Source organism: Podarcis raffonei, chromosome 10, assembly GCF_027172205.1.
Source record: "Podarcis raffonei isolate rPodRaf1 chromosome 10, rPodRaf1.pri, whole genome shotgun sequence".
NCBI classification, from domain to species: domain Eukaryota; kingdom Metazoa; phylum Chordata; class Lepidosauria; order Squamata; family Lacertidae; genus Podarcis; species Podarcis raffonei.
In genome coordinates this window covers 32481463-32497689 of record NC_070611.1, presented here as the reverse complement: position 1 = coordinate 32497689, position 16227 = coordinate 32481463, and the positions used below count along the sequence as shown (strand labels likewise).

Below are 16227 nucleotides of genomic sequence, written 5' to 3'. Positions count from 1 at the left end.
TTCCTAGGTGAACCTATGCAATTCAAAGCACTATAGAAAGATGAAGGGTAAATGGGCTCATCTGAAAGATTCAGCACCATAACAAGCAATTTGACCTTTCCTTATTTCACCTGGGTTTTCTCATTAACTGTTACTGAATTAGTTTCATTTAACCTCTCCCCAGGGACGCGGGTGGCGCTGTGGGTTAAACCACAGAGCCTAGGACTTGCCGATCAGAAGGTTGACGGTTTGAATCCCATGACAGGGTGAGCTCCCATTGCTCAGTCCCTGCTCCTGCCAACCTAGCAGTTCGAAAGCACGTCAAAGTGCAAGTAGATAAATAGGTACCACTCTGGCAGGAAGGTAAACGGCGTTTCCGTGCGCTGCTCTGGTTCACCAGAAGTGGCTTAGTCATGCTGGCCACATGACCCGGAAGCTGTACGCCGGCTCCCTCAGCCAATAAAGCGAGAGGAGCACCGCAACCCCAGAGTTGGTCATGACTGGACCTAATGGTCAGGGGTCCCTTTACCTTTACCTTTTAACCTCTCCCCAAGGAGGCAGGTGCAAAGCTTTCACTCTAAGGCTGTTTAGACACTAAATACCTTTAAAGCCCACTTGAAGCACATTATTTTCCTCGAAGGATTCTGATTGCTGTAGTTTACCCCTCACGGAGCTATAATTCCCAACACCTCATAAACAAACGACAGGGTCCAGAATTCATGGAGAGAAAGAATGTGCTTCAAAGGTACAGTTTGTCTGCAATCCAATTCATCAGTTCAAGTTATTCCTACAAAATGTATCTGGGATGGGGAACCTCAATCCTGGGGGCTACATCCATCCTTCCAAATAGGCTGTCTCCAGGTTGCTCCTCCTCCTCCTCAGCCACACAGCCTCTCCCCAGGTCATGCCTCTCACTAGACCTTTTTTGCACCCTCCTGGAGCTCAAGTGCATCCTTGAACTCTGGCAATGCCTCTTCCTTACCTCTGGCCCTGCCCATCACTGGCATGTGGGCCCCAGAAGGCTGCCTGGAAAGGAATGTGGCCCTCTGAAAAAGCTTCCCTACTCCTGACATATATAATGTGGAGTTGAGTAATCCTTGTGTCAAAAACTGTTGCTCAATGGCTCTGGCCTTCAGCTTGCACATCTAACACAAGCAGGTTTGCAAAGACTTCAGGGCAAGCCCAGTGAGTAACAGAGACTATACAGGTTCGTCTCTTAGGGAAAATGGCTCACTGCCCCACCAAACCCAAACTTGGCCAGCTGCTTGCTTACAACTATAGCCCAAGGGGTAGCATTGCTTATCACTTCCCTCCTCCTCCTCCCCAGTTTCTCTGTTCCCATTGTAAAACTCAGCAGGGACAAGGATGGGGTCCAAACGAATTTAGTTGGCTCTGTTTGTCATTGGCTGTGTCTCCACTTCCTGTTGGCCTCCCTGCCTTGCACTCCAGCAGCCCCAATGGGCACCAGTGGATGGAGTCACTGCATGACCATTTGGGGACAAAACCCAAGTTGAATCAGGATTCAGTCAACACTCACATCTGATCACATGCAGAGGGCTACGTGAATCAGCTCTTGTTCTCTTGCAGACAAAGGTGCAACTACTGTTTGTCTGCAAGACTTTCACCTCTGAGAGGCAAAGCATCCTACATTAACTGTTCTTCACCCCCCATCACTCATTAAGGTCCTCAAAAGTCCAGACTCTAGGCTATTTTTTCATTGCCTTGATCTCATTAGCCCATTGCAAGGAGACTTTGGCTTGCCAACATAGTCACAAGGTGCAGCAATCTAAGGTCATTGTGATCTGCATTGATAAGGCTAGATTAATAGTTAAACTGTGAACCAGAGTTTTTACCCCATAATATATTTAAGTAAGTCCTAAATATGTTCCTTAACAACAAATAAATGTAAATAAGCATTCTGCATCCAGAAATAGCAAAATGTCATATAAATCAATGTCCAATTTAAGCAGTAGGATTTGCCTAATTGTGCCATGAAATTTGAAACCATCCACTCGGGGTCAAATTAGATGTTAAAGGTGTCTTTGAATCCCATGCTTAAGACTCCCACATATTTTTTAACCAAAAGCAGCCAATGGAGTCCAATTCAGTTCAGGTTTGTGGTACAGGTGTAGGGTGGTTTACATCAGGTATACTAAAACAGCCGCACCTATCCAGAACGGGAACCTGTCGCAGTTTAGGGCCAACAAGAATTGCTTGGCTGATGGTTGAACCCTGACTGAAAGCCATGGCTGAGAGCCCTTCAGCTTGTGCCAGAGGGCATAATATGTTACTTGCAATGAATAAACACTTACAGTAGATGACATTCACATAAATGAGAACTGAATATATCCCTCTCTCATGTTACTAGCAAGTGACTATAGCATAAAGCACCATTAGAGCAGAGCCTTTAGAGTAGAGCATGCTAAGGGGAATATTGGGACTGTTTTGGAAAATATGTCTGATTAACCACTGTGCAATCTCAGAACTTCACCTCGGTGTTTTCTGCTGCTTTTGCGCACGAGAGCTATTCCAAGGCAATGCCTGTATTTCTCATCAGCAGACACTCATTCAGTTATCAGGAACATTTCAGGGCTCTTGAGATTCATGATTGTTGCTATGTGGACCATATATATCACAGTAAGGAGGAGGGAACAGCACACAAAATAGAAGCCAGGCAGCTTCCCTGCTCCATAAGCCTGATTCACTGGGTAGCGAAGAACCGATGTAACTTTCCAAAGTTGTTAGGATGGGCAACGCTTTCCGAACAGTCATTGCTTTCTTCCCATCAGATGCCTGCCAGAAATACATCCTGGGAGACCTTGAAGAGATGCCAATTGATAAAATGTTGGATCTGAGCAGCAGGCAGGTGAGGAGGTTCCCACTGCACATTTGTTCTTTCAGGGAACTGGTCAAATTGTACCTGAGCGACAACAATCTGAATCATCTGCCCTCTGAGCTAGAACAGCTGCAGAACCTACAGATCTTGGCACTGGATTTCAACAATTTCCAAACGCTTCCCCCAGTGGTGTGCACCTTGAAGCAGCTGTGTATCCTTTACCTGGGCAACAACAGACTCGGAGACCTGCCTGTGGAGCTGCGCCAGCTGCAGAACCTGAAGACGCTCTGGATTGAGTCCAACTGTTTGTATCACCTGCCCAACGTGGTGTGCGAGTTGAAGCAACTCAAGACGCTGCACGCCGGCTCCAATGCGCTGCACTCCCTCCCTGCGCAGCTGTGGTATCTGAAGGACCTGCGCAGCATCTGGCTCTCAGGCAACCTGCTGCCTGAATTCCCCCCCGTGTTGCTTCACATGCCATTCCTGGAAATTATCGACGTCGACCGCAACATCATCACTTACTTCCCCAGTCTCGTGCACCTGAGCAGCTTGAAGCTGGTGATCTATGACCACAACCCCTGCAGAAACGCACCCAAGGTAGCCAAGGGGGTGCATAGGGTTGGGAGGTGGTCTGAGGAAAGCCCCGAACCTAGGAAACGATCTGGTATGGATAGGGACAAAGGATCTGAGGACATAGACTCCATTCTCCCCCCTCCAGGCCATCTCAGTCTAGCCGAGTGACAAAAATTTCCACTAGAACTTGTAAGTTTGCCGCAGGAGCCTTCTCAGCCAGGGTGTTCATCACCAGATAAAGATGAGAGTATCTGGACTGTGTTTTCACAGGCTGTATAATCCAGTGTAAAGCTGCATGTGTTTGATTTCACTTGATTTCTACGGTATTGTGTGCATGCCCAGCTTGGTAATTTAAATATCTAGAATTAGCAAGATAAACTCTGAACTGTGACAGCCAGCTAACGTACCCCTTCTGATACCTGCAGCTCTTCTACAGAATTCAGATGGAATAAAACCTAGTACACATTATAAACAAATCTTTGAGAAGGGGGAAAGGAATCCATTTAAAGATAAAAATGCAGGTGCCTTGCCTTCTGTAAAATTAAAACCAATGCTATAGCACTAGCTCTGTGGTATTAAAGAAATTGTGTGTATTTTGAAGGCACTTTGAAGATATTTCATCCTGCAAATGTATCTAGTACAGCCAAACAGGGAAAATCTTTGCATTTATCCTGGTTTTGTGTGTAAATGAGAACTTTTAAGTTGGGGTTCACCAGTTACAAATTGAACTACATGGAGTCTATCTGCATTCCAGCTTGAGTGCTGCTCGGGGAAATGTAGCGTGTAGGGTTAAGAGAGATAGGACCCCTAGCGTAGTGTTCAACACCATCAGTCTCTGGGGAAGCCATGACTGATAGAAAAGCAATATTTATAGATATGCCATTAGAATAGTTTGTTTCCATTTAACTATTTAACTCGGTGTTATCCAATTAATGAAGTACTGCAGACCCCATTTTTCAAGTCAAGCTAATGACCCTCCTACTTTTGAAAATGTAGGTATCTCTGTGGTACTTTTTGCTATATGAATGGTACCACGGACCACCAATTGGGAACCACCGCTTTAGCCTATTGTACATGCCTAACAAGTTAGAGGAACTATGCAGTTAGTTGTTTTACCTTTTAAATTAAAAGGCATGCAATATGTTGGATGTAATCCTAAGTAAAGCTTTTTATTATTTCATTGTGAACTATTTCTCCTCCAACTTTCCAAGCTATTTCAGAACTCTGAAAGTAGACTACAGCCTACAAAAGCTCATGCCACAAGACATGCGGTCATAGTTAGAGTACCACAGAACTCTATCATTTGCTGCAACCAGCTAATATGGTTACTTCTTCCAGATTTTTTTTTTAACATGCCAACTAGAAATTAACTTTTTTTGTCTTGGGGAAGTTATGTACTTGAACCTCCAATTCCAGCAAAAACAGTGAGGTTTCAGATTACTTCCTCCTTGCCGAGATGTGATAAACAGACAACTAGCTAAGGTTTAGTGGCCTGTATTATCTTCATGAAATGTTTAATAAAAGGATCACACAGGATTTTTAAATACTAGCAGTAAACTTTGCTTTCATGATCAGCCACCTGCATATTATCTGAATTGTGCTCTCACTATTTCACACGTATGCATTCAAAGGTCTTTCCAATAAAAAGCACAAACTCCAGTACTATACCAAGGTAAATAGAAAGTCAAAACAGATTTGAAACTTTTATTATGGGGTACTACAAAGAGGATGGTGGGGAAGTAGAGATGTTATACAATAAGAATGAATTGGTCTTTTTGAAACAATATAATTTAAACCAACAAAAGAATGACCACATGCCAAAGATCGATATTCCATCCCTTTATTCATCAAATCGGTCTGAAGCGCACAACGTATTTTGCAAACTTCTGGTCCACGTGTTTTTACTGACCATGGAATACTCAACACGGATAACGATCTGGTACTCTTTTCCTGAAAGAAGAATCAGAATTCAGTACACGCAAATGTTGGGAGGAAAGAAGAGTCTCCAAGTTCATTGCAAGCCTAGAATGTAAGAACCTAAAAGTGTTTGTACATGTTTGTTGTTTAGTTCATCAGCAATAGCCTTCTCAGTCCACTCTTAATTGCCCAGGTAATCCCAGAGTAAGTTACAATGATATTTCAATTCATAACAGTAGCAGGCAGAGATAACTACAAGAGGGTAAGACCACTGTTCGGCCCACTACCACAGATGCCTACAAGAGTTGGCACCAGCTGTATCTGAGGGGGAGGGAATTCGACAGACAACCAACCCCAAGAAAGTCCTCCCTCCTGTGCTCTTTATCAGTCAATTAATTGCAGCTCCATCAAGAGGACCTCCCCACAGATCTTCATGTATGAGCTCCCCACATGTTGGATCCCTCTGGCCAAGCCCTTCTGATTATTTTGAATCAGCCAAAAAAGGCAAGTGCCGAGAGGGTATGTTTCCAGTCCCGCTGCTTCAACTCCCTTGGCCACATCCTCAGGCCTCAAAACCTGAAACGGATCCTACTAGACCAAATAGGACACTGATAGTACCTTGATGGGAGTATATCCTATCTTAGCCAGTAGCATCAAATGTACAACCGTGACAAAATTTCATAAACATAGAAGCATACCTATTATAAGGAAATTATAGTTCAAATCAATTGTTTTTCTGATAAAGATTGATTACGGCATTGTCTCGCAAGAACTGGAAAAGCTTTGGGTTTTACCTTGGAGCTGCTTTAATAATATCATCGACACGGAGAATCACCTCTGCAGCTTCAGCAGCACTCAGCAAAACTTGCCGTTTCACTTGAAAGCTTTCCACCACTCCCAGAGTTGCCATGTCTCCAATGGTAGCCTCCTTCATGTCTTCAAGAGATTAAGAAAAAAAGTTTATCAGTGTTAATAAGGCAAACATCCCATTTCCATAGCCGTTTTGCATTTTCTATCTTGGCACTGTTAAAATGATACTGATTTTAATTAAAGGTCTACACATTTTCAATTGGAATTTGCATTTAGTGAAATTCAGTCTTATGCCCGATTTTAATTTTCACTGCTGCTGTTGAATGCAAAGCACCCCAAAGCAGCTTCTATTCCCACTGCAAGTGTTAGTCTTGGTTACAAAAAGGTGTATTTTTAAAAAATAAAACATACAAACTATATATAAAAATCCTTACCAAGTCCATACGTGGTTTTCCCTTCAATATGAGCAGCTCGAAGCTGGGAAACCAAATCTGCACTGTCATAGCCAGCGTTATCAGCGATGATAGTTGGGAGCTAACAAAATAAAGCAGGCTTGTTAGACCATTTGGCAAAGAACAAACCTGCAAACTACGTGCCAGTTGCAAAAATAAATAACAATAACACACATATAAGCGCTATTAGTTACTACTGTACTATTGCACTATCCTTACTCAAAATATGTGTATCCTTGATGCAGAATCTGAATTTGTCAATACTAACAATCTTTGGCAATTCCTCCCATTCATTAAAGAGAAACAAGTTTACAAGAGAATCCCAGATCTCTGCTTAGGTCAGGGCTAGGGAACCATTATCCCTGACCACCGGCCACGGCTGATGGAAGGTGGAGTCCAACAACATCTGGAGTGCCACAGTCCTCCATTCCTGGTTCAAGGGAATCCTGCTACAATTGGTTTGGAGAGAGAGGAAGCCAACCCATGTTTTAGAAGTGCTTAGAAATAACACTATGTAAAGTCAGCCAAGCCAAAAGAAACATGAGAAAGGGCCTAGAGGAAGATAGGTAATGTTACTGTTCCTTGGTTAACAAGGGCACAAGTTGGTTGCATGAGCCACAAACCTGAAAACTACCATCTCAAAAGACTTTGCAATGACCAACAACCAGTAAATGTCGTTTGGGTGCTCAGCCTCCTCCTCATAATTACTAGCTTTCCAGAGCGCTATGCTTCATTATACAGGTAGTAAAGAGAACCAAACACTAGTTTACCGTGCTCAAGGCCTTAGCGAAAGACTCCATTGCTACGGATTCCTTGCCTGGTGTCCTCTTTGCAAGCTCCCAGACAGCATTAGCCATTAACATCTCTGAGCAGCCTATGAGTTAGGAAACAAACAAGACACCTTGTAACTAACCTGAGCAAGTATTAAAGTTAAACTTTCAATTGCTGGAGTTAAAATAAGAACACTGTATATTTACCTCCACCATACACCGTTCTAGTATCTTTTACAGTCTGGGCAAGAACACAGAGTGCATCATGCAGAGATCTTTCCGCTTCATCTATGATCTGTTGTGTTGCACCACGCAGAACTACGGTGCATGCTTCACCTAAAAGGTATAAAAAGGTAAGGAAAAGCAATAAAAATATTTCCAACAAAATCCTGTCTCCTACATATAAGAGGACATTGAACCTGCTGCCCTGCTGTCTATCAAGCCAAATCCTAAAGCCGCATAGTGTTGACTGGTTATTATTATTATTAATTATTGTTAAAATATGTGTACCACCCTTCATCTGCAGATCTCAGGGCAGTTCACTATATAAAAGCATAAAAACAAGAAACAGCAACAAACCAATAACCTCCCTCCCCCCACTAGATGAACTGAGCTACCAGAGATGGTTGCTCTGTAGCTGCTCTTGTTGCATATTCAGGCATTTCCCTTTGCATACTTGCAAAAGGTGTTATTCTGTCTCAAGGTGGTAGAGGTGTTGGGGTCATTGCTCTTTCCATGTGTGGGTAACATATGAGCACTGCTGCTAACCACCATCCCTGATAGTTTCCAGGGACGTGCCTGTTGTTTTTAAAATTTTCAGACTGTGGGTATCTTCTCCTCCCTTCCTTGGGTAAAGCATGAATGCAAGGTGGCAGCTGCTCCACAGACACAGCAGTGGACGGTAGCTGGTGCATATGATTGTTCTGTCCAACACTGAGCAGCAAAACCTACCCATGGCAACTCCAGAGAAATGAAGAAGTTTATCTTCACCAATCATGACTTCTTCAATCAGCTTGCAGCTTCCTAGCTTCACCAATTCTGGATGGTCAAAAGTTGAAGCAATTTCACCACCTGAGAATGAATGCAACTTCGTGTTAGCCTTTTCCCACCACAAGTGTAAAGTAGTTTTAGTAACTGTTTACTTAGTAGACATACAAACCTGAACTTTGAAAAAAAGCTTTTATGAAAAGAAGTATGAGCAGTATGTATGTTCATCAGTCTCTCTCTCTCTGTGTGTGTTTTGTTTTAAAGAAACTACTATGCTGATATGCCACCTTTCACCTTAAATTATGGAGACATCCTCACTATCATTGTGCGAAAAAAGTTTAAAAAATGTATTGGTAGCCAATTTCAGCTCTCATGGTTGGCCCACAAGCAGCAAAGAAGCTGGGTTCTTGTGTAACTTTCCCGAATAGCTAAGAAAGAAATCAGATTTACAGAATGTTGTAAAAAAAAAAGTGTAGGAGTAGGAGTTCAGATCCTTTGTTCAATGGATGGTACTTTGCCATCAAGGTAAAGTATTTACTATGTGATTCCTGGTTATTACTTGCATATTTTTTTCTGGTGCTGATTTACTTTTATTATGCAGTGGTGGTTTTTTTTGGTTTTTTTACTGTACCACATTCTGGGATCCCTTGTGTAACAAAAGGCAGGTTAAAAATAATTCTGTACCTGTAACAAGAGCTAGACGTTCAACTCCAGCAAAATCTGCATGTTCAATAGCCATAACACCAGCAGCAGCAAACATCTGTTCTGGGTAGTTATAGATCAATTGCCTGTAATAAGAAAAGGTCTCATAATAATGTGGCAGAAAACATATCTTAATTTATCTCAACAAAAACTTCCACAGTGCTTAACAGTACAATGATATTTAAACAATGTGTATGACTTTAACTGTTAAAGACTAGTAACCAAGGTTTTGTTCTTGGGTTCAACAAGCCAGGCTCTAGCTTTCATCCATGGTATGGCATGGCGGCAGCAGCAGCAGCAATGAGGAAGAAGTGATGTGGGAATTTCTGAGCACCTTGCACCAGAATGCTGTTTGCTCACACTAAACTACAGTTTGTTTTAAGCTGTGGTTTAAGGTGATGTGTGAACTGTGCCACTATGTAGTTATAGGCTTGTCAGCAGAGGCTCTGAAGGGTCAATCAACATCCCTCAGCATAATACATACCTGTTGATAAAGCAGTTTATTCCATGCTTCAGAATACGTTCAACCTTCTCCTTCATTTTCTCTTTTTCTGCTTGTTCAATTTCTGCCACTTTTGCTGTGGAATCCACTCTTACACGGGAGCCAAATATCTAAGAAATAAATATGACAATATTAAAAAATAGCTCAACTGCTTTGACTTCACTAGGATTTGCACCACAAAAATTGCGTACCTTAATTTTATCAGTATCCATGCCAGTATTTGCGATAAGGATTTTTGCATTTTCAATCCTTTTTGGCTGGTTGACTCCAATTTTTTTATCCAACAGAAAACCTAAAATGAAGAAGAATCAGACTTTCATTATAGCAGCAAGGATTATCGGGCATATTTTATGAAACTGAACAGGTTGCCTGGGTCTCTTTTCACTCAAACTGTCATAGAAATAGATTCAAACACTTAGCTGAATAAAACAAAGCAGTATTCCCCCCAAATCATATGAAGCATCAAGGAACACATAAGGCAGACCAAAATGAAACAGTAATAGAATCAGAAGATACTTAGCTTCTTAAATGTAGATAATTTGAGACTACTTCAGATGCTTAATTCGTACAATACATTATGAAGTGACCCAAGTGCATAAATATGAAAAGGTTTCTCAGAATGGGCAAACATTCAGTTTACATAGGTAATCCTGTGATTTAAAACCATTCAGGAAGCAATGTAAACATGATCCACTTATGTTTCACATCTATGGAAATAGCTTTCAGAGGCCCTTCTCTGCATGCAAAATATTACATTGGAACTTGCCTTCAAAATTTTACCAAGGCTAATAGAAATATACAAATACTGGCTGCACTTATATATCACAGTAAGCCATAACCCATCTTGTTCCTTCCATTTTCAGCGCTATATCTGAACCAGTGATTGTGTTTGTTTCGCTCCTACAAACAATGAGCAGTAAGCAAAGAAGATTACAGATCAGTTTACTTAGAGTGAAACAAACTATGATCCCTGGTTTGGGCATAACACTAAGACAGGAATTGTGAGCTAGTTTTCTCCCAGTGCAAGCCTGTAGGAATAAAGCAGGCACCATATTTTTTTTGAACACTGTCTGGTGTTATGGCTTATGTGACAGTAAAAAATGTTTTAAACTGGCTTAGTAGAAAGCCTGCTATTTTATCTTCATAGTAAGCAATGACAAGGTTCCTTGCTTTGATATAATTTACTGAATTATTACCAGTAAGCAAAATTATACCTTCATCCAAGTAGGAGTCTATTAGACTTCCTCCTAGTTTCTTGATGATATGAATAGCTTCCAGATTACCAGATCCCTTCAGCCTAAGGACAGCATCTACTGCAAGTTTTGCAAAGTGATCTTTATGATGAGTAAGCAATTTTGAAGAGAGTGTGGTTTCTGCAATATTCATCAAGTCTTTGTGAAATGAAGCTTCATTTCCCCTGAAAAGCAGAAAAAGTAAACTTAAAAGCACATCTTGGATCACCACTAAAATATATGGCCTTGATCCAGAGAACCACACAGCAAAGTTCTGCATATAATTGCAAGGCTTCTGACACTCTACTTTCGAATAACAACCACCCACCTACACCAACCTAACAAGCCGCTACCCAAACTTGGAAGACATTATCTTCAAATGTTAAGAACAAAAATACTGTAAGCCCATGCAGATGCCTAATAGCATGTGCTGCACTATTTGTAGTTTAGAAGAAACTGTATTTTCACATAAAGATGTCCAATGTTTCATCTGCATACTGAAGAGACTAAATTAATCCATGAATCATGGATTTTATTTTTTCAAATGCAGAACCTCAGCATTTAAAATCCATGAATCAACAGCAGTACAATAGGGTTTTGCCTCATTAATGTGCCATACACCCAGTCCTTCCTTTCCCTCTGTATCTAGCACATTTTTGAACTCTGGTATAAATCAAAGTTTTGCAACACAGGTCAATTTCTTCTAATACAAGACAATTTTATTCAAAATATAGGATACTGTCCTAGAACACTGTCCTATCCAGGTGTGAAGAAGTCTTGTTCACTAGGACAAAAGAATCTAGAACAGGGAGGCTATTCTTTCCATAATAGCCATTGTAAAATATTTAAAGTAGTTGGAAAAATAGAAAACTAAAGAGGGAAGAAGCCATTTGCATCCGACACCACTGTCTTTAAAACATGTTTTTCATAAATAAATACAGCAAGATCTAAAATAATATACTGCAGAATTTAGAATGTTTTTAATCTGTTGTGAGCTGCCCAGAGTGGCTGGGGAAACCCAGCCGGATGGGTGGGGTATAAATAAATTAGTAGTAGTAGTAGTAGTAGAAGAATGCTCGGGATAAATTTCAAGACTATTTTGCTTATTGGTAGAATATTACAACAAAGTTGTGGTTTCAAATAGCAGGAAACACTTCTTTAAGTGCAAGCACCATTCAGCTCTTAATGCTACTTTCCTTTTTGGTTTGGCTGCACACACCTGTTATTAGTTACATGATATTGGACCTTAACAATCTGAGAGACAAATGCCCGTTGTCTGTGACTAGAACTAACCCATGATCCACAGCAGATTTCACCAAGGCTTCTCTTGCTGCTTTTGTGGCTTCTCTCCAACCTGCAATAATGGTCTGAGGGTGGATTTTTCTGGCAATCAATAATTCTGCCTCCTAGAAAAATAAAAGTATTTAGTTTATCTTAATGCAGTTGCAAGTAAAACAGTAACTTCAAGTGTGCTTTCCGGCAAACACATGCCACTTTCTTCTTCCTTTTTTCAGTTGTCTCAATGATGTAATGGCTTAAATAAGATTACCTGGAATCTTCAACAAATAAAAACTCCCTTATCTATCAGTATACTTTATACATATTCTATAAAGTTAGCTATATTAGTTTGTTGTAGCAAAAAAACTTCAACTTAGCATTTCAGCATACCTTTTCAGTGTTTTAAAAAAATGGAACTATTTATTACCCTTAGCAATTCAGCTGCCAGAACAGTTACTGAAGTAGTTCCATCTCCAACTTCGTCATCTTGAACCTTGGACATATCTGTGAGGAGAACGTTACCACACAAGCTTTAATATTGAAATGTCATGTTGGCATTCTACACGGCTATACAGAAATCAAAGATAAAAACAGGATCTCTCTAACTGCACTGTCATACTATAGGCAAGGCTGTATGTGCCCAGGATAGGGTGCTATGCCATGAGAAGCAAATACAGCATTATGCAACGCTTAAGCAGCACCATCCAGCTTTTTCTTTACGTCTAAGTTTGACTGCTTTGGTTCAAGAACCAGCATGATGTGGTGAATAATGTCAGACTGGGAACACAGCGTAGTTTTCACAGGAAGCAGACAATCTACAATCTTTTAATTTAGCAAAATAAAATATCCCCATAATGTATTTAGTCAAACATACCAACCAAAACCTTGGCTGCAGGGTTGTCCACTCCAATAGCTTTTAAGATAGTTGCGCCATCGTTGGTTACTGTCACTGTGCCTTCTCTTCCAGTACTAAGGAGAATCTTGTCCTGAAGGTCCATATTTGAAGATATTTAATATTTGACTCAAAAGGGGTAACAGTGACAAAAACAATGTATTTCAGAAATTGCAAATAACTTACCATGCCCTTAGGTCCCAAAGTGCTTTTAACTAGATCTCCAATGGCAATAGCCCCAACAAAAGATGACTGGAATAAAAAAGAGGAAATTATAAATATGACCCCAAGCAGAATAAGCTCAAGCTTTCTTTTATAGCGAAACATACAGGTGCAACTACAGTTCTAGATATCAAGTGTCAATGAATATTAGACTTGCCAAACGGGCTGTCTCTGCTCTCTCTTCATCAGCACCAGCCTTGAAGATATTCACAGGTGCTAGGGATAAGGATGCCTGAAATAATAGGAAACAAAATGCCAATTAGCATATAGTAAAGACTTAATTTTCAAATAATAATTTTACACCTTGCCATCCACTTACTGTGAGTGTTATGTAATTTCTGAATTGCTCACATTGTGACTATTGCTCCTTTCAGGCATGATGTTCACTTATAAATCCTACACACTAACAGATACCAGAGCACTAAGTTCTGCCTCCCAGATCACCACTGTCATTGCCCTTCATGAGTATGAAGTGGACAGCATTTTCTATTTGGGGGTTAGGGTGGAGGCTGACAGTGTGATTTAAAGTATGAACCAACCCAGACCCTGCAATCATCATCTGAGGTGCTTCTTTGAGTGCCTCCCCAAGAGGGCTGGAGGATGGCAGCACAAGATCAGGTCTTTTCTGCAGTGGCTTTCCATTTCTGGAATGTTCTTCACAAGGAGTCCACCTGGTGCTTTCATCACACATCTTTAGGTGCCCAGCAAAAATGTTACTCTGTAACCAGGTCTTGGGCTGATTTAACATTCTATGGTCTTTTAAATGTGTTTGCGGGAGAGAAGCAATTGGTTTGTTTTCATTTTATTATGTATTTTGTTCTCATTTTGTTTTGTTTTTTTAATGTTGTCAACTGCCCTGTGGTCGTCAGGTGAAGGGCGACATACAAATTTAACAGAGCTGTTCCACCAGGCCTTTGGTCAGGGCGCAGCCTGACCCCCTCCCCTGGCAATCTGCACAGAATTTTGCTTAATGGTTGCCATCAATTTGATTTTAATTAATTTTATAATGAATGTTTTTAGAATGTTGGATTATTTTGATTGTTGTTAGCCGCCCTGAGCCCAGCTTCGGCTGGGGAGGGCGGGATATAAATAATAATAATAATAATAATAATAATAATAATAATAATATTATTATTATTATTATTATTATTGTAATAATAAAAAATCTTACAAAAGCAGGGTTCTAGATCACATGTGGAGCCTCAATGAGTAGAAGCAGTTCATTCTCCAATTTGTGGAAGGCAACAGTATGGTGATGTTTAGGGAATGAGCTGAGCATGCTTGTCCCTCCTCAGGTGTAAAATGTACACACAAATCGAACAACCAAACAGCTTACAGCTGCAGAACAGCGATGAGGAATATCTTGACCGCAGGCCAAATAATGCCCACACGGCCCACCAGGCCATTTTGGTCAAGACACACGAGCCTGTCTTGTACCTGCTATTGTCAAGTGTGGGGCAGCTAAAGACACACTGTCCGCAAAGCTTCCCAAGCTCTGATAATCAGGTCTTGCAAAGTACAGTGGTACCTCGGGTTAAGTACTTAATTCGTTCTGGAGGTCCGTTCTTAACCTGAAGCACCAATTTAGCTAATGGTGCCTCCTGCTGCTGCTGCCGCGCCGCCGGAGCCCGATTTCTGTACTTATCCTGAAGCAGAGTTCTTAACCTGGAGCACTATTTCTGGGTTAGCGGAGTCTGTAACCTGAAGTGTATGTAACCTGAAGCGTATGTAACCCGAGGTACCACTGTACTGTGCATGGGACTTTGCAAGACCCGCCAATCAGACGGCTGCTAGTTCTTGCAGAACGCCACACACATGGCGTCGCCAGGCTCAATGATCAGACGATGCTCAGCACTTTACATGCCTCTCTGCCTCTGCTGCTTGGTTTCAAACAACAAGGGCAAATACGGGTAGCCTCGCCCACCTGTCAAACTTGGGGAAGGAAACAAGGATGTGGTCCACCCACCAGATCCAGACCCCCCACCCCTGCTGCAGAATGCAACGTAAACTGCGGTGCAAATCACTACATCGAAATTTAAGAAAAAGGGTGGTGTGTGTGTAATATGCGACGCCGTAGGCATGACAGCAGCCAGGCTCCCCTGAAAGGAGTCTTCACACAAATCCCCAATGAACTCGGGAGGCGAGATTTTGAATCATAAAAGGTTGGCTGGCCACCTCTGCCATGTATGATCTCTACGCGAGATTCCTGCATTGCAGGGGTTTGGGCTCGATGACCCTCGGGATCCCTTCCAACCCTATGAAGTGACTGCATGGAACTACAACCAAGAGGCCTCTCCGGAGTCCCCCCCCCCCCCAGCTGCGGCTTCCTTTGTCTCTGGCGCTGGCTGCCTGCGCACCGAAGAGAGAGGGAGGCGACTCTTCCTCCTCGGCCCGAGGAAAGGCGACGGACACGGCCTGAAGGGATGAAGGCCCCAGCATCCTACCGACCGTGGACGGCGCCGCCCAAGGAGAGCGGGGCCCAGGGGCCTCTCCATCCCCGGCCGTTGCCGCCAGGGCGTCACCGGCTCCCCTCCCCTCCCCCTTTCCGGTAATTCTGGAACCTTCGGTTCCCTTCCCCCCCTCAGAAACGCCAGGCTCAGGCTCCCCCTCAGCGGAGAGGGACGGAGGGGAGGGGATTATTAGACTCGAGGCTCACCATGTTGACGGCGCGGTGGGGCTTCCAGGCCGCTACTCGAATCTTCCCAGCCGCCTCGTGCCCGGAGCCGCAGCTGCGCGTTCGAGCGGATTCAACGAACACCGGAAATGACGCGCGCCGCCGGAGAAAGGAAGGGCAGAGCGGGCTCGTTGCATGCCGGGAAGTGTAGTTTTCCCCCCTACCGGCCGGTCCTTTATGCCTCTGCGTAGCGGGTTGGAGCCTAGCCAGGGATCAGCACGAGCTTGTAATGTAACGGGTGGAGATGGTTTTTCAGATCTAGCTGCTACAGCGGCAAGAATGTTACTCGCCCCAAAATGGAAAGAAGCAGAAGTCCCAGCAAAGAATTGGGTATAAAAACTTATGGAGTATGCAGAAAGATTTATTGAAGCAACAACAGCTTGAAGCAGCTGTTAGTTCTG

The 16227-nt window shown here is 42.4% G+C and overlaps 2 protein-coding genes across 2 annotated transcripts; one reads left to right on the top strand and one right to left on the bottom strand.

Moving 5' to 3' along the window:
• Positions 1 to 2625: 2625 nt before the first annotated feature.
• Positions 2626 to 4575, top strand: LRRC10 (leucine rich repeat containing 10). Its single transcript, XM_053404654.1, has one exon. It carries the CDS (start codon positions 2726 to 2728, stop codon positions 3554 to 3556), a length of 831 nt encoding a protein of 276 aa, XP_053260629.1. The 5' UTR covers positions 2626 to 2725; the 3' UTR covers positions 3557 to 4575.
• A 503-nt stretch (positions 4576 to 5078) lies between these two features.
• Positions 5079 to 15965, bottom strand: CCT2 (chaperonin containing TCP1 subunit 2). Its single transcript, XM_053404648.1, has 16 exons — positions 15809 to 15965; positions 13310 to 13384; positions 13117 to 13182; positions 12913 to 13024; positions 12466 to 12542; positions 12054 to 12166; positions 10743 to 10945; positions 9720 to 9820; positions 9511 to 9638; positions 9009 to 9112; positions 8289 to 8408; positions 7545 to 7673; positions 7338 to 7441; positions 6550 to 6649; positions 6100 to 6241; positions 5079 to 5338 (listed from the first exon to the last, which is right to left on the bottom strand). The coding sequence occupies exons 1-16, from the start codon at positions 15809 to 15811 to the stop codon at positions 5308 to 5310; spliced, it is 1608 nt and encodes a 535-aa protein (XP_053260623.1). The 5' UTR covers positions 15812 to 15965; the 3' UTR covers positions 5079 to 5307.
• Positions 15966 to 16227: the final 262 nt, after the last annotated feature.